Source organism: Bufo bufo, chromosome 1, assembly GCF_905171765.1.
Source record: "Bufo bufo chromosome 1, aBufBuf1.1, whole genome shotgun sequence".
NCBI lineage: Eukaryota > Metazoa > Chordata > Amphibia > Anura > Bufonidae > Bufo > Bufo bufo.
In genome coordinates, this window is record NC_053389.1 from 817071872 (window position 1) to 817096818 (window position 24947).

At 45.9% G+C, this 24947-nt stretch overlaps 1 protein-coding gene across 1 annotated transcript in view; it reads left to right on the forward strand.

Moving 5' to 3' along the window:
* LOC120989086 (NXPE family member 3-like) overlaps positions 1-24947 on the forward strand; it is a 99836-nt gene that overhangs the window by 41303 nt on the left and 33586 nt on the right. Inside the window, exon 3 of the mRNA XM_040416970.1 lies at positions 24728-24801. Coding sequence (XP_040272904.1) covers positions 24728-24801 — 74 coding nt within the window. The remainder of the gene's footprint in view (positions 1-24727; positions 24802-24947) is intronic.

Here is a 24947-nt window from a genome sequence, read left to right on the forward strand (position 1 = left end):
AATGGCCCCATTGGAGAATTAAACTGCCAGAGCTACAGCCAGCCTCTGAAAGAAGGCTACCAGAAAGCACCGCACCGGCTGGTGCAAAGGAGGTGGCCAGAGCTACCACTCCGCCGCCCAGCAGTAGAAACTGGATCATTTTTCACTCCGTGGATCCTCCGCTCACGATTCTCCTGTTCCTAATAAGGGAAGTGCGGCTCATCAGAGTCGTGGCCACTACCTAGCTGGTACCCTTGGAGTCTGCCAATCGGCTGACCAGTGTGAAAGCCCCGGCCCCTGAGGGTGAAAGCTAAAGGAACCCCTGAGAGAGTGCCCAGTTCGCATCGCCCAAGTGCGACTTGGAAGTCTGGCCCTGGCCCCCAGAAGTATGAAGAAGATGATAGACTCGTTTGGGAGGCCTGTAAGGAGCACAGGGCACTCCATTATTCTTATTGGCCTCAGAATCCAGCCCAATACCCGAGGAGATCCTCGCAGAACGGAACCTCCTCCCAGAAAAGCAAGTTGTACCGGATACAGCAGGAGCCTCTGGAGAATGTCCAATGGATTAGGACCCACCTCTGCACGAATCCGGACAAGGTTGGGCTCCGAATAGCCCATGGCAGCGAGAAAGATTCAGGACCATCAGTAAGAAGAAGCCTTACCAGGACAAGGGTCCTGCTCGTCAGTAGAGCTGGCCCTCACAAAAAAAAAAAAAAAAAACAGACTGACTCTGGGAGCCACGGTGTGGACTGCGTCTGAGAGGTGAGGGCCCATTGGCAGTGTTCTAATGTTTTATGTTCCAGGTTGCCTTTTATTTGCCCTCATCCTCTGATCACATGCAGTTAGGACTCCCCCAGCTACAAATGTCTTCAAGTTGTGCCCACCTTATTTTTTTTTCCTTTTTCCCCTTTTTCAGGTTATTTGGGGACGCCCTTTGCAAAAAGGGTTCTCACTGACCTTACTCTTTTACCCATGTGGATTACAAATAACTTTTATTATTTCCTTTGTATTACAAAAAATGACATTCTTACCTCATTTGGATTACAAGTGACATTATAATTTCCCTTGGATTGCAAAAGGACACCATTGCACTTAAAAGTTCTGGTTTGGTGCATTTGACTTTATCCAAGCATCGAAGAAAAGAAGATAGGAGACTTAAATATGATTTATTGCACTATTTTATTGCATTAAAAATGTGCCTTAATTATATTGAACTAGCCTTTTTCAAGTTTCAGCAACGTTCAAAAGAATTTGCCTATTATATGCATTCTTTTACAGGTGCCGCAATATGTTATTTTATGCACTTATTGTATGGACTTTTTGCACTTAAGTATTATTGGCCATATGGTTAGAACTTTTACTTTGTTGCTTATAGGTACTGTCTCTGAATGTGTCTGGTATGCACCAAGCAGGCCTAAACTTTTTATTGCTCATTATGAATTGCCTCTGAGTACAGAAAAAACTAATGGTTTTAAACCATGTGGTTATGTGCCAAGCAAATCTAACGCTGTCAAGTGTGACCTGCTGATAGTATGTATGTCTGGAGTAGTAGGAGAAAGGTTCCTCCTCCTAAAGTACTGGAGTGTTTGGAGTATTACTCACCCTCCTAGTCCTAAGGCCTAGTGCATCGGCTTAGGAAAATATATTTAGCTACCTGTTTTATTCATCAAGGCGACGAAGCGTAAAGTATAATTAGGCCTTGTTGTCGGAAGGGAGTGATGTGATAATGCCACCTTTTATTTGCAGGTGTATCATTGCATAGTGGTGGAATAACGGCGTAAAGACACCCCCACACTTTCTTTGGTGTTGGGGTACAATACTTAACAAGTTAGTCAGGAATGTGCCCACTATTTTGGCTCTCTGGTTATACCTGAGAGGGAAACTGTTCTCGGACACCCTACTCATACGGGCAGAGACCCTGTGGTAGCCATGTCTTAGACCCTACATTTGTGTATGTCAGGACCTGCGCAGCACTTTATCTGTTTTGGTACCATTAGAGCTTACAGTGCCTTGCAAAAGTATTCACCCCCTTGACTTTTTTCGTATTTTGTTACATTACAGCCTTAAGTTCAATGTTTTGTTAATCTGAATTTTATGTGATGGATCAGAACACAATAGTCTAAGTTGCTGAAGTGAAATGAGAAAAATATATAAATAAAACTATTGTTTAGAAATAGAAAACAGAAAATTGGCAGGTGCATATGTATTCACACCCTTTGTTAGGAAGCCCATAAAAAGCTCTGGTTCAACCAATTACCTTCAGAAGTCACATAATTAGTGAAATTATGTCCACCTGTGTGCAATCTAAGTGTCACATGATCTAAGTGTCATTACATATGCACACCTTTTTTGAAAGGCCCCAGAGGCTGCAACACCTAAGTAAGAGGCATCACTAACCAAACACTGCCATGAAGACCAAGGAACTCTCCAAACAAGTAAGGGACAATGTTGTTGAGAAGTACAAGTCAGGGTTAGGTTATAAAAAGATATCCAAATCTTTGATGATTCCCAGGAGCACTTCAAATCTATCATAACCAAATGGAAAGAACATGGCACAACAGCAAACCTGCCAAGAGTCGGCCGCCCACCAAAACTCACGGACCGGGCAAGGAGGGCATTAATCAGAGAGGCAGCACAGAGACCTAAGGTAACCCTGGAGGAGCTGCAGAATTCCACAGCAGAGACTGGAGGATCTGTACATAGGATGACAATAAGCTGTACGCTCCATAGAGTTGGGCTTTATGGCAGAGTGGTCAGAAGAAAGACATTATTTTCATCTAAAAACAAAAAGGCACGTTGTGAGTTTGTGAAAAGGCCTGTGGGAGACTCCCAAAATGTAAAGAGGAAGGTGCTCTGGTCTGATGAAACTAAAATTGAACTTTTTGGCCATCAAAGAAAACGCTATGTCTGACGCAAACCCAACACATCACATCACCCAAAGAACACCATCCCTACAGTGAAACATGGTGGTGGCAGCATCATGCTATGGGAATGGGTTGGAAAGATGGTGCTAAATACAGGGATATTCTTGAGCAAAGGCTGTACCACTCTGTGCGTGATTTGAGGCTAGGACGGAGGTTCACCTTCCAGCCGGACAATGACCCCAAACACTCTGCTAAAGCAACACTTGACTGGTTTAAGTAGAAACATGTAAATGTGTTGGAATGGCCTAGTCACAGCCCAGATCTCAATCCAATAGAAAATCTGTGGTCAGACTTAAAGATTGCTGTTCACAAGCGCAAACCATTCAACTTGAAGGAGCTGGAGCAGTTCTGCAAGGAGGAATGAGCAAAAATCCCAGTGGTAAGATGTGGCGAGCTCATAGAGACTTATCCAAAGCGACTTGGAGCTGTGATTGCTGCAAAACGTGGCTCTACAAAGTATTAACTTTAGGGGGGTGAATAGTTATGCACATTGACTTTTTCTGTTATTTTGTCATATTTGTTGTTTTGCTTCAAAGTTAAGAGCATGTTCTGTAAATTAAATGATGCAAATCCTCAAACAATCCATGTTAATTCCAGGTTGTGAGGCACCAAAATACGAAAAAAGTCAAGGGGGGTGAATACTTTTGCAAGGCACTGTATATGTACCTCTACATCTACCTAAGCACAAGTTGAGGGTGACTTGCCTTTAAGTAAAGGATAATGTAATGACCCAGAGTGCCATTACCACAATTTTTGCACCTTGCTACTGTCTCCTGTGTGCTAATTCATGTCATCTCTTAATAATGTGCATATTTATTCCTGTAACTGTTCATGTTCATGTAATTACCTGGTTTGCCACCAGGTGGCAGCAGACATAGCAGTGCTAGTTCCAGGGAATGGACTGGTCTGTCCATTCTCTCTCTCCCTCTAGAGGATAGGAGTTAGGTAGCTAAGGGTAGTTCCAGCTTACCCCTCCTGGGGAGAGGTTGTGTGTTCAGTTTCCTCCCTGCTGGGAGAAGAAAGTAGGTCTCGTCCTTGCGGGACAGGCTCTGCCTTAGTTAACCCACCTCACTAAGGAGATTGTGGAATAGGTTGCATGGCCCCTCCTGCAACGTTTTGCCAAGTTTGGACTTTATTCTACCACATCCAAGTTTTACTACCCTTTTTACCACTGCTGCCGCGGACACAACGCCTGAGGTTCCAACCGTATTCAGGTAGGAGCACCGTGACACGTGCAAAACAACATCTCCAGGGTTATTGTGGCCTGTTTTACACCACTCTGGCCTTCCTTCAATTGGGTACCATCATTACACTTAAAGGGAGAACACTATTAAGAGTGACATATATCGTTAATACCTCCGTTGGTGTGTAGGGACCTCAGGGGGAGTGCCCCCGCGTACTGCGTATATACACTGCCAGTCCCCAAAAAAAGTTGCCACCTGGATTTAACTAAGCAAATAGTTATGAGCCTCCTATTGGATAATTACTGCATGGCCGATTATCTTTCAGCTGGCATCAAGTTATTTAACCCCAACTGGTGCGATGAGTTGCTTCTCATTTCTTAAACAACCATGTCGAAAGACACATCTCATGGTCGTGGAAAAGATGTTAGTCTGTTTGAGAAGGGTCAAATCATTGGCATCGAGCAGAGAAAACATCTAAGGAGATTGCAGAAACTACTAAAATTGGGTTAAGAACTGTCCAACACATTATTAAAAACCAGAAGGATAGTGGGGACCCATCGTATTTGAGGAAGAAATGTGGCGGGAAAAAAATCCTGAATGATCTTGATCGGCGATCACTTAAACGTTTGGTGAAATCAAATTGAAGAAAAACAACAGTAGAACTCAGGGCTATGTTTAATAGTGAAAGGAAGGGCAATTCCACATGCACAATGCGAAGGGAACTCAAGGGATTGGGAGTGAACAGCTGTAAGAAAACCACTAATCAGTGAGGCAAACCAGAAAAAAGGCTTCAATTTGCTAGGGAGCATAAAGATTAGACTCTGGAGCAATGGAAGAAGGTCATGTGGTCTGATGAGTCCAGATTTAACCTGTTCCAGAGTGATGGGCGCATCAGGGTAAGAAGAGAGGCAGATGAAGTGATGCCCCCATCATGTCTAGTGCCTACTGTACAAGCCTGTTGGGGCAGTGCTATTATCTGGGGTTGCTGAAGTTGGTCAGGTCTAGGTTCAGCAACAGTATGTGCTCCATGAATGATGTCAGCTGACTACCTGAACATACTGAATGACCAGGTTATTCCATGAATGGATTTGTTCTTCCCTGATGGCACGGGCATATTCCAAGATGACAATGCCAGGATTCATCGGGTTCAAATTGTGAAAGAGTGGTTCAGGGAGCAGGAGACATCATTGTCACACATGGATTGGCCACCACAGTGTCCAGACCTTAACCCCATTTAGAATCTTTGGGATGTGCTGGAGAAGGATTTGCGCAGCAGTTAGACTCTACCATCAACAATGCAAGATGTTGGTGAAAAATGAATGCAACACTGGATGGAAATAAATCTTGTGACAATAAATTGACTTTTCTGCACACTGCTAACTGCTCAGTGGTGTACGGAGTATGGACCTTGCATGGTACCAATGGGGCTGCAGCGCAGGGAGTACGGGCAGTAGCGTACATTGCTCCTCCTGCCTCTGCCCCCCAAGGTTTTCTAAATGCTGGCATAGCACATGGGTACCCTGTAACAATATGCTATGCCAGGATTAGCTGGCTCCTGCCTGTGCTGGCTTCGCTAAGCAGAAGTCTTACATTCAGGACATTTAGCTTTGTGAAGTATGCACAGGCAGGAGCCCGCTCCACTCAGCTAATGCTGGCATAGCACAGGCTTGCTCCTGCCTGTACTCCCTGTGCTGCAGCCCCATTGAGAAAGTGTCAACTCTGTACTCAGAAAAGTCAATTTTAAGCGCACAGGGAAATTTGCGCTTTAACAAAAATTTCATCAAAAGTTTAGTTACTCTTTAAGCCTGAGTATACAGATATTGCTTCCCTAGCTCTGTATCTTAACCTATTGCCTACTGCCACACGATTGTATTCGTTGAGGCGGTAGGCTCCTATCTGTAGCCCGATGTAAAAACAGCACCGGGTTACATCAAGATCTGCAGGCGGCCAGTGCTGTGACATCTGCAATCACAGGAAGAAGTCCAGAAGCTAGTTGGAACAGTCTGGCTGTGATACTTGCTTGTAGCATGGCTGTAAAATTAACTGTCAGCCTGCAAGCTGTGAATTAACCCCTTTCTGCCCTGGCTGTGGCAGAAAGGGGTCAATTCTATTTAAAAAATAAAAAAGTAAAAAATGAATATTTAATTGAAAAAAATACTAAGAAGAAATATAGAAAATAAAAAAATTCAGTTATAGCAATAGTTACTAGTATTAGCAATAGTATAGCAGACTATGTACACACCCACAACTCCCCCCATTTATCGTTTATAAAGAAATTAAATAAAAAATATATTAGGGGTACAGATAGGGCTATCTGTCACAAAGACCAGGATCGTCGAAAGCAGTATTGTCTTCCTGGCGCTCAAGTTCGACACATCGCGGATCGGGTTGACAGATTACTGGGAGGGGCTGGAGAAGATCCAGCGGTCATGGTCCATATCGGAACCAATGACAAAGTTAGGGGTAGGTGGAGAGTCCTTAAAAATTATTTTAGGGATTTAGGTAAAAAAATTAGGGCAAGGACCTCAAAGGTAGTATTTTCTGAAATACTACCGGTACCACGAGCCACACAAGAAAGGCAGTGGGAGATTAGGGAGGTTAACAAGTGGCTCAAGAACTGGTGTAGGAAAGAGGGGTTTGGGTTTCTGGGGAACTGGGCCGACTTCTCTGTTGGCTACTGGCTCTATCGTAGGGATGGGCTGCACCTCAATGTGGAAGCGGCAGCTGTGTTGGGGGAGAAGATGGCTAGAAGGTTGGAGGAGTGTTTAAACTAGGGACTGGGGGGAAGGGTAATTATGTTATAGGATGGGAAGATAGTGCAGATAGAGACCGGGGGCAAGGTAGTGGGACTGGGGGAGGAATGGAAGGAGGGACTAGACCAGTTCAGAAGGAAAAGTGTAGGGTAAAAAATATACATAAACCTCTTAAATGTATGTATACTAATGCCAGAAGCCTGACTAATAAAACTGGGGAGCTGGAATTAGTGATGTGTGAGGAGGACTATGACATAGTGGGAATAACTGAGACATGGCTGGATGATAGCTATGACTGGGCAGTAAATGTACAGGGTTACAGTCTGTTTAAAAAGGATCGCCAAACCGGAGAGGGGGACGGTCTGCCTTTATGTAAAGTCCTGTCTAAAGCCCACAATCAAAGAAGATATAAGTGAGGGACATAAACATGCGGAGTCACTGTGGGTAGAGATACATGGAGGCAAAAACAATAATAAATTGCTAATAGGAGTTTATTATAAATCACCTAATATACCAGAGTCCACAGAATATCTTCTATTAAACGAGAGAGATGAGGCGACAAATCATAGTGAGGTGGTTATTATGGGGACTTCAACTACCCAGATATAGACTAGGAAACTGAAAGCTGTACATCTCATAAAGGAAACAGGTTCTTGGCAATAACCAAAGACAATTACCTTTCCCAACTGGTTCAGGACCCGACTAGAGGGACGGCTATACTAGACTTAGTACTAACCAATAGCCCTGACAGAACAACAGATGTGCAGGTTGGGGGACACCTGGAAATTAGTGACAATAAAGTAATAACCTTCCAATTATCAATCAAAAGTCTGTTTCTTCAGGGAGGAGCAAAAATACCAAACTTTAACAAAATTTAGCCAACTAAGAGAGGCCATAGGCGTAACTAACTGGGACAAAGACCTCAAAAATAAAAATTCTGCCACAAAATTGAATATTTTTAAAAGCATCCTAAAATCTAATTGTGAGAGGTACAGTACATACCTTATGGGAATAAAAGGTTAAGGAACAAGAAAAAAAAAATGTAAAAACCAATAGAACTGTAGAGAAAGCAATAAATGACAAAAAAAAGAAAGCATTTAAATCACTAAAACAGGACGGTAGCGAGAAGCTGTCACGGCTGTTTGTGAGCAACAAGAGCATACACAGTAAATAGAGCTACTGACCGGACCCAAACTAGGGAGGATAAAGGGTGACCCCTGTCAGACCCTCAAAGCTCTCCCTATGCTGCTAAAGCACATGCCCGGATCCAAATAGTGGAACGAGGCATGCCCGCGTACCTAATACTGATGACCACTGTAACCCCTACAATAGTGGAAGGGGCACGGCCACCGGTGCCCTGCTCAGTATATGGAGGGAACCGTGGTCGCCTCAGATCCAGTCAGAAAATAAACAGGTACACTACAATGTCTGCACACTTAGTTGAAGAAGCTGCAGCAGCAGAGAAGACGGATCCAAAGACAGCTGGCAATATCCGGAGTACTTGCTGTAGCAGAACACAGGTCCAGTGAAATGATAGCTTACAAGAGAAGATACACAAGCAAGAGCTACAACTCAAATGAGAAATATAATCCACACCCTAGAAAGGAGGAGGGGTGATTTAAAGGCAGGGAAATCAAACGCAGGAGGAACAGCTGGGAGGAAGGAAACAGAAAGTAAAGACCTCATCACAGGGGCGGAGAAACAGAGCAGTGAGAACTCCTCCAAGCTCTAGTAGTGACATCATCACAGGGGTGGAGAAACAGAGCTGTGAGAATGTCTCAAAGCTCTGGTAGTGACAGAAGCACTGAAAAAATATAAGGAAAAAAATTGAATATGTAAAAAACAAATAAAAGAGGCCAAACGAGACTGAGAGATTTATTGCAAAAGAGAGCAAAAACTAACCTTAAAATGATCTTCAATTATATAAATGGTAAAAAGTATAAATCTGAAGGTGTGGGCCCTCTACAGAGTAATGAGGGGGAAGTTGCAGAGAACGATGAGAAGAAAGCAAAGCTATTAAATATTTTTTCTCCACTGTATTAACTGAAGAAAATAAACTGTCAGATGAAATGCAGAATGTAAAAGTAAATTCTCTATTAAAAGTGCCCTATCTGACCCAGGAAGAAGTACAGCGGCATCTTAAAAAGATTAAAATAGACAAATCGCCAGGACCAGATGGCATACACCCCCATATCCTAAGAGAATTAAGTAATGTCATAGCCAGACCCTTATTTCTGATATTTAAGGACTCTATACTGACAGGGAGTGTTCTACAGGATTGGCGCATAGCAAATGTGGTGCCAATATTCAAAAAGGGTCCAAAAACAGACCCTGGAAACTATAGGCCGGTAAGTTTAACATCTGTTGTGGGTAAACTGTTTGAAGGTTTTCTAAGAGATGCTATCTTGTGGGTCTCAATGAAAATAAGCAAGTAACGCCATATCAGTAGTGATGGCCTTGCGGTTCGCCGAGCTGTCGGTTCGCGGCGTACTTTGCTCGTTCGTGATTCGCCGAACATGCTAACATATGGCGATATTCGCGCCCCGCCATATTCTTTTACATTATGAAGAACTTTGACCCATGACACATCAGGTGGTACAGGACAGCCAATTGAAAAGTTTCAGCACATGGACACACTCCCTACCTTATAAATAGACCCGATCTGGCCGCCATTTTACATTCTGTCCTTTGTCAGTGTAGGGAAAGGTTGCTGTGTGGAGCAGGGACAGACTGTTAGGGACAAAAATGCTATCAAATAGGTCCACAAAAGTCCTTTTAAGGACTGGTATAGGTGTGCTATTGATAGGTGTGCAGTATATAGTGTAATACACTTATAATATACTTTCTAACATAGAAAGCATATTATAGAGGATTTATATTGTGCAGCAGTGGTGAGCGGTTCTGCAGCGATACTGCAGCTACACAGAGTGACAAACGCAATTTGAAAAAATAATTATAACTGGTGTGATATACCAGTCACCCCCAAAACGACTGATAGAAGCGGGGTGTTATATACCAATAATATACTTTCTATATAGTGCATTTGGGTACAGCGGCATTTGTATGCGGTTTTGCTGCGTTACATCTGCTACACACAGTGACAAACACACTGGTGTGCGCATGCATGTACGCGAAAATTATATTGCCGATATTTCGCATTGAAAAAAATTATGAATGGAGATCGCAAATTCGAATAATACATCTGGTATGTCACTGTCCATGTTGTAGGACTATTTGTGCACTTCTAGTAATTATTTCTGGGCTGCAAATATGACCTAGAGGTATTCCAGGTTCGCCTGCAATTAAAATGAAATGGGACCGTCCCGTCCATCACTACATATCAGCATGGCTTCATGAGGGATCGGTCATGTCAAACTAATTTAATCAGTTTCTATGAGGAGGTAAGTTCTAGACTTGACATCGGAGAATCAATGGATGTTGTATATCTGGACTTCTCCAAAGCATTTGACACTGTACCGCATAAAAGGTTAGTATATAAAATGAGAATGCTCGGACTGGGAGAAAACGTCTGTATGTGGGTAAGTAACTGGCTGAGTGATAGAAAACAGAGGGTGGTTATTAATGGTACATACTCAGATTGGGTCACTGTCACTAGTGGAGTACCTCAGGGGTCAGTATTGGGCCCTATTCTCTTCAATATATTTATTAATGATCTTGTAGAAGGCTTGCATAGTAAAGTATAAATTTTTGCAGATGACACTAAACTGTGTAAAGTAATTTACACTGAAGAGGACAGTATACTGTGTATATATATACTACAGAGGACAGTATACTGTATATATACTACAGAGGACAGTATACTGTATATATATATACTACAGAGGACAGTATACTGTATATATACTACAGAGGACAGTATACTGTATATATATATACTACAGAGGACAGTATACTGTATATATACTACAGAGGACAGTATACTGTATATATATATACTACAGAGGACAGTATACTGTATATATACTACAGAGGACAGTATACTGTATATATATACTACAGAGGACAGTATACTGTATATATACTACAGAGGACAGTATACTGTATATATACTACAGAGGACAGTATACTGTATATATACTACAGAGGACAGTATACTACTACAGAGTGATCTTGATAGATTGGAGGCTTGGGCAGATAAGTGGCAGATGAGGTTTAACACTGACAAATGTAAAGTTATGCACATGGGAAGGAATAATGCAAGTCACCCGTACATACTAAATGGTAAAACACTCGGTAACACTGACATGGAAAAGGACCTAGGAATTTTAGTGAACAGCAAACTAAGCTGCAAAAACCAGTGTCAGGCAGCTGCTGCCAAGGCCAATAAGATAATAAGTTGCATCAGAAGGGGCATAGATGCCCGTGATGAGAACATAGTCCTATCACTTTACAAATCGCTAGTCAGACCACACATGGAGGACTGTGTACAATTCTGGGCTTCTGTGAACAAGGCTGACATAGCAGAGCTGGAGAGGGTCCAGAGGAGGGCAGCTAAAGTAATTACGGAAATGAGGGAATTACAGGACCCTGAAAGATTATCAAAATTAGGTTTGTGTAGGCAATGCAGTTGCCATATTTGTGGGAGGGGAGGCTCCCGCACATCCTATTTAAAGCACCGCTGCGCCCTCCCCCCTGTCAGCTACCTCCGATTCTCGTCCACAGCAGCGGTGTGTCGCATCACTTCTGGGTCACGTGGGGGGTCAGCATCCGGCGTCCTGCGGGCTGCAGCGCTTCATCAGCTGGCACCTAACAAGCATCGCTCTTGTCCAGCAGGTATCCAGGTTCGGGTAAGAACAAGCATGCCCCTGGTTTTCATGCCCCATGTGCAGGCAGCGGCGGGTCTGGCAGTCAGCACGGCACACTCCTCCCCCGCTGGGCGCACATGAAAGCCAGGCGCACGTGCAGCGTTCCACAAGCAGCGCTTATTCATGTACCCCGAACGTCCTGCCTCCGATCGGTAGCACGCATGTCATCACCATATACATGTAGCATGTCAGTCACCGCAATATTACTTAGTCACATATTATCAGAATTGGGCAGTCTGCTGCTCCCGAGCTGAATCAATCAGTACCATGCGGCTTCTTCTGGTACACAATTCTTATAGGGGAACGGGCACAGTGTAAAAGTCTCAGCCAATCATTGTCGGATACGCCGATCGTTTGCCGTTGATTCAGCTCTGAAGCAGCACGGAGTAATCCAGATTTTGCGTTTCACATTTCTGACGAGGTGTCCAGCGATTTAAGCACCACAGGTCTGTTCCACCACCTACTATCTGTTTCTGCGCATTAGTAGGAAACTTTGTTCACAAGTAACTCCACCGCACGGACCCGCTTCTTTTATCATCACACAGTTCATCCTCTTCTTGTCAATTGGTAAGCTCGTGGCCTGCAGCTACCACGTCCGGTGCTTTACTGGTAGAGGTTCAGGTGTCATCACACCAATAACTTCAAGACGTACATGTCCGCTGGTCGTACGTGATGTTGCAACTTCTAGGTGTACTGTGGGTTCATATGTTCACTGCATTATCCCCTTTTGCTTCCTATTTCTCAAGTTCGGTGGTGTAAGTGCATTTGGTAAACAGCTCCGTCAAGGTCATTGCTGTCTTTTGTCCTAAACAGGTGTCTATCCGGGCTTCAGGGGTTCAGACGGTCATTCTATCGTTCTCTTACGAAATCTTTGCGCAGTCACAGTAACCATGAACAATCATCCGTCAGGATCCGAAAAAAAAAAAAAAAAACTCCTGCAGCATGTGGAGGTTCATTTACACCTGGGCAATGGCAGAAGGTGCCAGGCGAGTGCTGGCATTCACGGTAGGATCGGACTTGGTTACACTGTCCGTGACTTGTAGCACTCTGGGGCGAAGGGGGGTTGGGCGCTAATGGTCAAATGATCGTGGTTAGGATTGTTACCTTGGAAGCTACGTCAGTGTGTCTGCATTTACATTTTGTCCAATACGCTATTCACTACTAGAGCTGCGTTCATGCGTCCGCGGTTGCATTACATTTATACCTTTTTCTGTTCACGGGTGGGAGAGAGAAAAAAATAAAATAAAAAATGTTCTTTAGTCCTGGTTTGCATTCACTTAGACTGGTCTCCTTTACTTCCGGTTCGCATTCACTCAGATTGGTCTCCTGCCCCACTTAACCAAATAGCCCCCTAGCGGTCAGTGGGCCAATAGCAGTACGTTCCTACTATGTTTTCACAGGTGTTCATTCGTTGGTCGAGACAAGGGTCTTTTCTTAGCGAACTGCAATGCCTCTGGCTCTTGTTTATCTTCCATCTGTTTCAATTTCACGGTTGGTTTAATGTTTCTTTTACCCGCGTGGTTCGGATCATTAATGTCTATGCATTTTCCATTAGGTCTGGCTCATGTTTTAATCGCTTATCGTCACCGTAAGGTCATAAAGGTCAGTCTCTTGATTTCGGGGGGGCCTCACGGCCTCGGGGGCCCGATGACCGTTCTTCACATTGTTCGTTAGGGGTACAATATGCTTGTAGGCCCGTCAGCGTCCTACGGTTTATTGTCGAAGAGAGTCATGGTTATGCGAGTCCCCAAGTCATACTGGTGCTGCATAAGTGGTAAAAAACAAAACAAAAAAAAAAACATAAATCCGCCATTACAGTCTCTCTCGCATGGCTCTGCCATTAGTGTCTCACGCATGGCTTCTCTGCTTTAGCGTTACACATGTGACTCCTCCATTACAGTTTCGCGCATGGCTTCACCATTAGAGTCTCTCGCGCATGGCTTATCCATTGAGTTTCACACATATGACTCCGCCATTAGTCCCTCGCATGGCTTATCTGTTTTAGGTTTACACATATGACTCCGCCATTAGAGTCTCTCACGCATGGCTCCGCCATTAGTCTGTCACGCTTGGCTTCTCTGGTTTAGTGTTACACATATGACTCCGCCATTAGAGTCTCTCACGCATGGCTTATCCGTTTTAGTTATACAAACATGGCTCTGCCATTAGAGTCTCTCACGCATGGCTCCGCCATTAGTCTGTCACGCTTGGCTTCTCTGGTTTAGTGTTAAACATATGACTCCGCCATTAGAGTCTCTCACGCATGGCTTATCCGTTTTAGTGATACAAACATGGCTCTGCTATTAGAGTCTCTCACGCATGGCTTCTCCGTTTTTAGGTTTACGCATATGACTTCGCCATTAGAGTCTCTCTCGCATAGCTCCGCCATTAGAGTTTCTCACGCATGGCTTCTCCGTTTTTAGGTTTACACATATGACTCCGCCATTAGAGTCTCTCACGCAGGGCTCCGCCATTAGAGTCTCTCACGCATGGCTTCCCCCTTTTAGTGTTACACATAAGACTCCGCCATTAGAGTCTCTCGCATGGCTTCTCTGGTTTAGAGTTACACATATGGCTCCGCCATTAGAGTCTCTCTCGCATGGCTCCGCCATTAGAGTCTCTCACGCATGGCTTCTCAGTTTTTAGGTTTACACATATGACTCCGCCATTAGAGTCTCTCTCGCATAGCTCTGCCATTAGAGTCACTCAAGCATGGCTTCTCTGGTTTAGTGGTACACATATGACTCCGCCATTACAGTCTCTCTCGCATGGCTCATCCGTTTTTAGATTTTCACATATGTCTCCGCCATTAGTCTCTCACGCATGGCTTCTCCCCTTCCAGTGTTACACACATGGCTCCGCTATTAGTCTCTCCCACATGGCTTCCCTGGTTAGTGTTACACTTATGACTCCGCCATTAGTCTCTCACGCATGGCTTAGTTTTAGTTTTACACACATGACTCCGCCATTAGTCTCCCACACATGGCTTCTCCGGTTTAGTGTTACACATATCACTCCGCTATTAGAGTCTCTCTCTCGCATGGCCATCCGTTTTTAGGTTTACACATATGACTCCACCATTAGAGTCTCTCGCGCATGGCTTCTCTGGTTTAGTGTTACACATATGACTCTGCCGTTAGACTCTCACGCATGTCTCCGCCATTAGAGTCTCTCACGCATGGCTTCTCTGGTTTAGTGTTACACATATGACTCCGCCATTAGAGTCTCTCTCGCATGGCTTCGCCATTAGAGTCTCTCACGCATGGCTTCTCCGTTTTAGTGTTACACATATGACTCCGCCTTTAGTCTCTCACGTTTGGCTTCTCCGTTTACATTTTACACACATAACTCCGCCATTCAAGGCCGGCTGCGTTTTCTTCCTTCAGACCCGCTCCCATGGCTCGGTCATCTGTGGCTCGCTATTCAATTTTTTTGTGGTGGCTCGCACGCGTGGCTTGCGCCATTAGAGTCTCACTCACGTTATTGTTTTCCCTGACTTTTTATTTTTTAGGTTGTTGGGTCTCCATAGGCAGTCATCCCAAGCCTGCCTTTGCGGACATCATCTTCTCCCAGGCATGCTTACTTCATATACAAACTTGGGCAGAGGGTGTTGGGGTCCGGCCTAAGTCCTGGGTATCGGTCCATCTTCCGGTAGGAGGTACAGTAATAAGGTGCACCTGGATATAGCCAGGGTTCTCATGCAGAAGGCATTTTCCAAGAACACGGCAAGGGCGTACCAGACGGCTTGGTCTCATTTTACTAGGTTTCAGCGGTCTTGCCCGCTACAGGGTGTGGATCACATCACATACCTGCTTGCGTTCATAGCATTTTTGCCACTCAGACCTTAAAACTTTCTCAAGGTACTATCAAATTATATTTAGCCGGCATACGACACTCTTGGCACATTCCCTATCCAGACAGGTCTTCTTTATTTTCAGCGCACCCAATTAAGGCCATCCTTAAAGGTATACACAATTCTTCAGCCGTCAGTAAATTTCCAGGAGTCCCTTCTCAGGTGAAATGTTCAAATCCGTTTCTATGTTTTTAAGTTCTAACCCCTTTGGTTTGAAGACAAGTGCCTTGTTTAAAACAGCGCTGTATTTGTGTTTTACGGGTTCCTGCGACCCGGAGTATTCACCTGCCCTGTCTCTAGCAGCACCTTCTTACAGGAACAACATTTACTATGCTTAGGTTCCCACTACGTCCTCACTCTTGATCATACTTAAACTACCAGACCTGGCGAAACCACGAAGGTCAAGTATTTCCCTTCGGGTGTCGAGTGGTGTCCAGTGGCACTCATTGACGAATGGGCGGCACTTGGCTAACGTGCTCCGCCTAACTCCCCTCTTTTAGTTCACGACTCCGGCTGCTTAGCATACAAACATTCCTGGAATACATTCACGTTTTGCTGCTGAAAATAGGTGTTGAACCATCAAGCGTTACCGGCCATTCATTTAGAATAGGAGCAGCCTCAGTCGCCTCTAAGAATAATATACTGGTTCACATCATAAAGAAACTGGGTCGTTGGAAGTCTCTGTGTTACAGTCATTACATTCCCAACCCTAAACGAGAGATGTCATTGGCTTTTCGGTATTTGCTGTTATACTGTGTTTTCAATACAGTGCATTGTTTTCCTACTACCGTGTCTAGTATTTTTGGCCCCTTTAGGCTACCCTTTACAGCAGTTCCGCCACTACTCTACTGCTATCCGTTAGGTTACTGTCACTCTGATAGTCGATCCGAGCACAAGTGTAGGCAACGCAGTTGCCGTATTTGTGGGAGGGGAGGCTCCTGCACATCCTATTTAAAGCACTGCTGCGCCCTCCCCCCTGTCAGCTACCTCCGATTCTCGTCCACAGCAGCGGTGTGTCCCTCCCACCCAACCCTCATATCATCCTTCCTTATAGGGTGGCCCCCTTTAGGCTACCCTTTACAGCAGTTCCGCCACTACTCTACTGCTATCCGTTAGGTTACTGTCACTCTGATAGTCGATCCGAGCACAAATTCACTTTAGAAAAAAGACGACTGAGGGGAGATCTAATTACTGTGTATAAATATATCAGGGGTCAGTACAGAGATCTCTCCCATCTATCTATTTATCCCCAGGACTGTGACTGTGACGAGGGGACATCCTCTGCGTCTGGAGGAAAGAAGGTTTGTACACAAACATAGAAGAGGATTCTTTACGGTAAGAGCAGTGAGACTATGGAGCTCTCTGCCTGAGGAGGTGGTGATGGTGAGTACAATAAAGGAATTCAGGAGGGGCCTGGATGTGTTTCTGGAGCGTAATAATATTACAGGCTATAGCTACTAGAGAGGGGTCGTTGATCCAGGGAGTTATTCTGATGCCTGATTGGAGTCGGGAAGGAATTTTTTTCCCCTTAAGTGAGGAAAATTGGCTTCTACCTCACAAGGGTTTATTTTTTCTGACTTCCTCTGGATCAACTTGCAGGATAACAGGCCGAACTGGATGGACAAAATGTCTTTTTTCAGCCTTATGTACTATTTTACTATATTTATTATATGTACTGTATATATGTTTAGTTTTAGCAATAGTATAGTGGAATTTCTGTGCGTAAAATATAAAAACATGCACACATTTTTATTTTAAAAATCTAGGTATACTTTATAGAAAAATAGGCCAAAGCATGGAGGCTGGATGACTCCTCCCCAGCTCTGCCCTTGCTATGTATGGCTGCTGGATAATGACGTCTTTCGGCCCCTTTCATACGAGCATTACAGATTCTCTCAGGATGCGCTCAATAAAACTCGCAGAGTTTCGCAAGCAAGTTCATTCAGTTTTGTTTGTAATTCAGTGTGTGGGTGCAATCCGTTTTGATTTGTTCTTCGCGCGCCTTAGGTCCCTTTCACACAAGCGAGTTTGCCGTACGGGTGCGATGCGTGAAGTGAACACATAGCACCCGCACTGAATCCTGACCCATTTTTTTCAATGGGTCTGTGTACATGAGCATTTTTTTTCAAACATCAGTTCTGCGTTGCGTGAGAATTGCAGCATGTTCTATATTCTGCATTTTTCACGTAGCCCTGGCCCCATAGAAGTGAATGGGGCTTCAGTGAAAAATGCATCGTATCCGGATGTAACGTGGATAAAGTCCGGGTGCAATGCGTTTTTCACCGATGGTTACTAGGAGATTAAATTGATTAATTGTAAACTTTCATATTTTTTTTTCACGTGCGTGAAAAACGCTGCAAAACGGATTTCACCCGCACAGAAAAAACGGAACAACTGAACGCAATTGCAGACAAAACTGACTGAACTTGCTTGCAGAATGATGCAAGTTTCACTGAACGCATCCGGAGTCAATCCATATCGTTGGTGTGAAAGAGGCCTAATAGGGTGAAATGATGGATCTGTGTCTTTTAGTAGATCAGTCTTCTGCTGCTCCTCTCATGTCTAACTCTGTGGGAGTTCTCACTCACCAGTTCTACCACTGCACCCCTTACAACCCTAGGTCCCAGGAGTCCTTTAGGAGATCTCATAATATTGAAGTACTGTCCCACACAAAGGCCATACTTGGCGCTCCTAAGTCCCAATGAGAAATTTCGGTAACAGGGCCCCTCAGGTAGCAGAGCCCGAGGCAGCGCTATGCCTGCACTCCTGCACTCCCTACAGCTACTGAACATCTCTGCTTTAGATTATTAGATGGACAGGTTTCAGCGAGCATCGGTATATGAGAAGATTGGGGGTCATTTATCAAACTGCTGTAAAGTAGAACTTGCTTAGTTACTCATGGTAACCAATCAGATTCCAGTTTTCATTTTGGATAGCTTCTTGGAAAGGTGGAATCTGATTGGTTGTTATGGGCAACTAAGCCAGTTCTACTTTACACCAGTTTGATAAATGACCCCGATTATATTTAATGTTTAAAAAAAAAAGAAAGTAAGGGACAACCCTCCCCCCGCCCCTCCGGCTTCTAAGACTATTCACTAGAGATGAGCGAATCGAAGTTGATAAAGTGGAATTCGATCCGAATTTCAGGAAAAATTTGATTCGCAACAAATGCAAATTTCCTTGCGCTTTGTAGTAACGAATCACAATTTTTCCTAAAACGGCGACTACATGTGTGAGGACATGGGGCAAGGAACTCTTGTAAGGCAGGCTGACCCACAATGCCGTGCATGCAGCCAATCAGCAGCCAGCCAGCCCTGTGATGTCACAGCCCTATAAATACCCGCAGCCATCTTGGATTGAGACATTTTCCAGCTTTCTGAGTGCAGGGAGAGTTATACTGAAAACCTCATTGTAAAAAAAAAATAAGTGATTTATAAGCACAGGGAAACATTATTCAAATTGTAGGGAAACAATAGGGAGGAATTATTTCACAGCATCTTAGTGCATGGAGAGACATCTGAAGTTGCTAGGGACAGTGCATTGAAAAGTGATTAACAAGTGCAGGGAAACATTATTTGGGGATCCAAATAGCCATTATACAGCTCTGGCAGTCCAGCAATCCTGTTATTGGTCTGCAAGTGCTATGTTGAAAAGCCTTTAGTGGCCTATATCTCTGGAAAATGAAAAATATATACGCAGGTCACATCTGCAGTTATATGTGGTGAAAGCGTTCAGTGTCCTATTTCAGTACAAAAAGGAAAAAACACACGCACCTCACTGTTGCAGTTATTTGCAGGGAAAGCATTTAGTGGCCTATTTTAGTACAAAAAGAAAAATATATTTGTCGCTTTTAGGGGTGTTTTAATTATTTATTTAATTAATTTAGTTAAGCTAAACGTATGTCAGACAGAGAAGTGCCAGGCCCTGCACAGAGGAGTGGCAGAGGCCTAAATGTTCCTGGCGCAGGCAGAGGTCGCATCAGAGTAAGGGGGCATGGCAGCAGGAGTCGCAGCAAGAGCGCTGAGCTCCCAGTGTCATTTAGCGGTCGTGTCTTGACCAGCAAACCAGTGGTTCTTGAATGGTTGACTCGGTCATCCACTTCATCCCAAGTGATATCAGATACCCCCAGCCAACAGTCAGTGAGTTCGTAAGACACAACCCTTAGTTGGCATGGCCCGGGAGCAGGCCCTGTGCCCTCACCTGTCCTCAACCTGCCTCTGTCCTTTTCTGTTCCCTCAGGCAAAGAAGTATTATAAGCTGTGGGCTCAGCTCCACTATTCAGCTAGGACGAACTACTAGAGGGCGGTCAGCAGCTACTGCCCAGCAAGACATCCGCCACTTCCTCCGCTAGGCGGGCAAGTAACAATGAGGAGAGTGGCGTGGGAGGTGGTGTTGTGAGCGGTCAGGCTCCTGACCCAGAGACCATTGAGGAGGACATCAGTGACGTGCAGACAGTACTCGATGATGATGAAGCCGATCGCACTTGGGTGCTGGGTGAAGAAGGGGCTTCATCATCATCAGCAGAAGAGGGTGGCAGCATGCCCATGAGGCAGCGGCTGAGGCAGCAAGGTGGTAGCATGGCTGGGAGTCTGCAGGGTGGCAGCAGTGGGAGGTCGGTAGCCAAAGTGGTCTGGATAGACCACCTGCTTCGCAGCAGCCTACCTGCCCAGGAAGCAGTGATGTGGGGGTTCACGTAGGCAGCGGCAGTAGCAGTCAGTCAGTGCAGAGTGTTGGGGGGAAAATCAGCTACTCGGCGGTGTGGCAGAGTTTTGTAAAGCAGCTGAAGGAGGTTAACATGGCCATATGTAGAATATGTAAGCAGAAGGTTAAGCGTGGCCAGGGTGCCAATGTTGGCACCACGGCCATGCGTCAACATTTGCAGCGTCACCATAAAGTGGCTTGGGAGAACCGTGGCTCTGATGTGGTGGTCCAGGCTGCTGCAGCAACTGTTGCATCATGGTACGCATACGGTTTCAGCCAGTTAAGGCTCCACCACCCTGGCTGAAGGGAGCTGTTTGTCATTCCCATCTTCTGCTGGTCCAGATGCTCCTGCTTCTCCTCCTCCTACTACTCGTCAGTCATTCTGTCGGCAATCGATCACCGAAGCAATTGCCAAGAGACAACAGTATGCTTGCACTCATCCAACGGTGCAGAAGCTGAACGTGCTCCTGTCCAAGTTGCTGGTGCTGCAGTCCCTCCCTTTCCAAGTGGTGAACTCTGCACCTTTCAGAGAACTGATGGCTTGTGCCGAGTCGAGGTGGAGAGTCCCAAGCTGTCATTTTTTTGTAAAAAAAGGCAGTACCAGCACTGCACACGTATGTAGAACAGAAGGTGGACCAGTCCTTAAGCCTGTCAGTGTCTGCCAAAGTACACGGCAGCACAGACGTGTGGAGCTATAACTACGGTCAGGTACAATACATGTCCTTTACGGCCCACTGGGTGAATGTGGTTCCTGCACAGCCACACCAGCAACTTGGCCAGGTGACACCGCTTCCGCCTGCATGTTCTCACGCCGCCTCTTCCGCCCCCTTCCTCATCCTCCACCGTGTCCTCAGCCTCCACTGCAGGGACAACTCACAGTGCTCCTCCGGCATACCACATGTACAGGGAACGGTGGTGTCACAATGTTCTGCACCTGGTTTGCCTGGGCGAATGGAGTCACACAGGGGAGGAACTGTTCCGTGTCATTCATCAAGAAATCGAATCATTGCTTTCTCCGCGACAACTGAAAATCGGAACCACGGTGACCGGCAACAGAAAGAACATGGTGTCGGCGCTGCGTCAAGGAAGGCTGAGCCATGCACCCTGCATGGCACATGTGTTCAATCTGGTTGTTAAGCGGTTCCAGAAGCATTACACCCATCTGCAAGACATCCTAAAAAGGGGCAGAAATCTTTGCATGCATTTCAGTCACATGTACACCGCAAAGCACACCCTTCTTGACCTGCAGCGGCAGAACGGCATCCCCAACATAGGTTGATATTCGACGTTTCCACCTGTTGGAATTCCACCCTCCATATGTTGGACCGACTATACGAACAGAAAAAGCCCATCAATGATTTCCTGATGATGCAAGCAGATAGGAGAACTCCCCTATGTAACTTCAATGTCAGCCAGTGGCAGCTCATGCGTGACACCTGCATTTGCTCAGGCCCTTTGAGGACGCCACGTTATTTGTCAGTCGCTAGGACTACGGGATGAATGATGTCATTCCACTGCTTCATGTCCTGGAAAAGATGCTGGCAACAATGGCTGGTCAGGGGACAGGAGACATGGCCCCTAGATGTGGCGGCCACATGAGCCCTGTGGGGCCTGAACTGGAAGAGGAGGAAGAGGGGGAGGAGGACATTGGAGAACAGGCATTGTGTAGCTAAATAGGTGATTTTTCTTCTCAGCTGACAGGAGAGGAGGAGCAGGAGGAGCCTGAGGAGCTACAGGCCGATGAGGAAGACGAGACAGAGGACCCAGACACACCGTGGCAGTATGGAGTCGAGAGGGAGGCAGGGAGTCTGTCCAAGTCACTTGCACAAATGGCCTGATGCATGCTCACTTGCTTGCGTAGTGACAGCCGAATTGTCACCTTTTGGCAGAGGGATGACTTCTGGCTCTCCACCTTGTTGGACCCTCGCTACCAGTCCAAAATGGGGGCCTTGTATACACCCACTGAGGGGGAGGACAAACTTAATTACTACAGAGATATCCTATGTAGTCAGTTGGCCGCTGCCTATCTACGCCATCGTCCATTCTCTCACAGGTCTGACCAGAGGGTCCCTCTGCGCTCATGTTCCTCTGCCATAGCTGCTAGGGAGGGGCGGGGTGGCAGGAGCATTACCAGCTCCATCAGCAGCAGCCTGAGTCTACAGTCACTGATGATGAGCAGATTTATTCACCCTCATAGTGAAGAAACTACTCAGCAGCAGCTAGACCTGGAGCAGGACCTGAACCAACAGGTGGTGGCATACTTGGACAGCATCCTGCCGGCCATCATTGAAGATCCACTGGACTACTGGGAAACCAAACTGGATTTTTGGCCGCAACTGGCCGAGTTTGGCTGGAAAAATCTGTCCTGCCAGGCCAGTAATGTGGCATCAGAGCGGGTGTTTAGTGCGGCGGGGGCCATAGTTTCCCCAAGAAGAACTTGCCTGTCCACCCAAAATGTGGAGAGACTGACCTTTGTCAAAATGAATCAGGCATGGATCAGCCAGGATTTCCACCCACTAATGCCTGATGCATCTGATTACATCATCCATGCCGCCTCACCCGAACCCTGACAAAAAAGGCAGTTTTCTTCTGGCTACCTGACTCAGCTACTACACCTATGCTGCAACCCACCTGATGCCACACATCTGATAACCAGTGCCCCTTCTTTTAGTCACCTTCATAAGTGGGTACTGGTATTGCCACCCACCCCCCCACTCTGTCACCGGGTCAATTGTTGGTATCCTGATGCTGATGATGCCATCACCACACTATTTCACATTGCCACTCTGTGGTATACCCCTGATGCTGCTGCCACCTCCACACTCTGTCATTATGCAACTCTGTGGCCTCCTCATACTGCTGCCACCTACACACTCTGTCATTCTGCCACTCGGTGGCCTTCTCCTGATGCTGCTATTGCTGCTGCCGCCACCTCCAGACTCTATCATTGTGCCACTCGGTGGCCTCCTTATACTGCTGCCACCTCCATACTCAGTCATTGTACCATTCGGTGTCCTCCTCATACTGCTGCCACCACCTCCATACTCTATCATTGTGCCACTTGGCCACTCGGTGGCCTCCTCATACTGCTGCCACCTCCATACTCAGTCATTGTACCATTCAGTGTCCTCCTTATACTGCTGCCACCTCCACACTCTGTCATTATACCACACAGTAGCCTCTTCATACTGCTGCCACCTCCACACTCAGTCATTGTACCATTCGGTGGCCTTCTCATACTGCTGCCACCTCCACACTCTGTCATTGTACCACTCAGTGGCCTCCTCATACTGCTGCCACCTTCACACTCTGTCATTGTACCACTTGGTGGCCTCCTCATACTGCTGCCACCTCGACACTCTGTCATTGTACCACTCAGTGGCCTCCTCATACTGCTGCCACCTTCACACTCTGTCATTGTACCACTCAGTGGCCTCCTCATACTGCTGCCACCTTCACACTCTGTCATTGTACCACTTGGTGGCCTCCTCATACTGCTGCCACCTCCACACTCTGTCATTGTGCCACTCTGTGGCTTCCTCATGCTGATGCCACCTCCAGACTTGGTCATTGTGCCACTCGGTGGCCTCCTCATACTGCTGCCAACTCCAGACTCTGTAATTTTGCCACTCAGTGGCCTTCTTCTGATGCTGCTACTGCTGCTGCCGCCACCTCCGGACTCTGTCATTGTACCACTTGGTGGCCTCCTCATACTGCTGCCAACTCCACACTCTGTCATTGTGTCACTCGGTGGCCTCCTCATACTGCCACTACCTCCAGACTCTGTCATTGTGCCACTCCGTGGCCTTCTCCTGGTGCTACTACTGCTGCTGCCACCTCCATACTCTGTCATTGTGCCACTCTGTAGCCTCCTGATGCTGTCGCCAACTACACACTCGGTCATTGTGCCACTCGGCGGCCTCCTCATACTGCTGCCACCTCCAGATTCTGTCATTGTACCACTCGTGGCCTCCTCATACTGCTGCCACCTCCAGATTCTGTCATTGTACCACTCGGTCGGGGGCCCTACTAGTATAAGCGTTTAATAGAACAGGTTCTGTAGACATCTATGTGGAATCAGCTGACGACGGTGTAAAAGGACTGCATTCTTATTGACGCTAACATCGACCTGTAAGTTATGAGTTGATACTTCAGTTATTTGGTCAGTTTTGGCCTGGTGACTGCCCAATTAAGTGAAGTGTGCAGTGATTCTAAGAGCGACGCCTGTCATTTACATGTCATACTGATTCACAGTATTGTTTCACCACCCCAGCAGACTCCCTATGCGTGTTACTGCAAGGCACAGTGTTCTACACCCCTATAAAGGCTCTCTACAGCCTGGAAATAGATGTTTTTTAACCCGATTCGCCTCAAATAAATTCGGATCGAAGCAAATCTTTTTGGAAAATTCTGCGAAACCGCCGAATCAAATGTTTGAGAAATTCTCTCATCTCTACTATTCACATTATTACACTAATGCAGTTTATTTCTTGTCATTTTCTTTAAGGGCTCTTATTGATCAAGAACTTTCAACAAACATTACGTCCATTAATGTCCTTCCTCAAAAAGATGTCATAAAAGGTAATCTATCATGTATTTCATTATTGGCAGGACTAAATACATTTTATCATTACAAAAAAGCAGGGTGGAGATATAGGGTAGGCGTGGGGTATGGGGACACATCCAGGGTGGGGGTATAAGAGTTTGTGACATATCAGGCTCCTCTC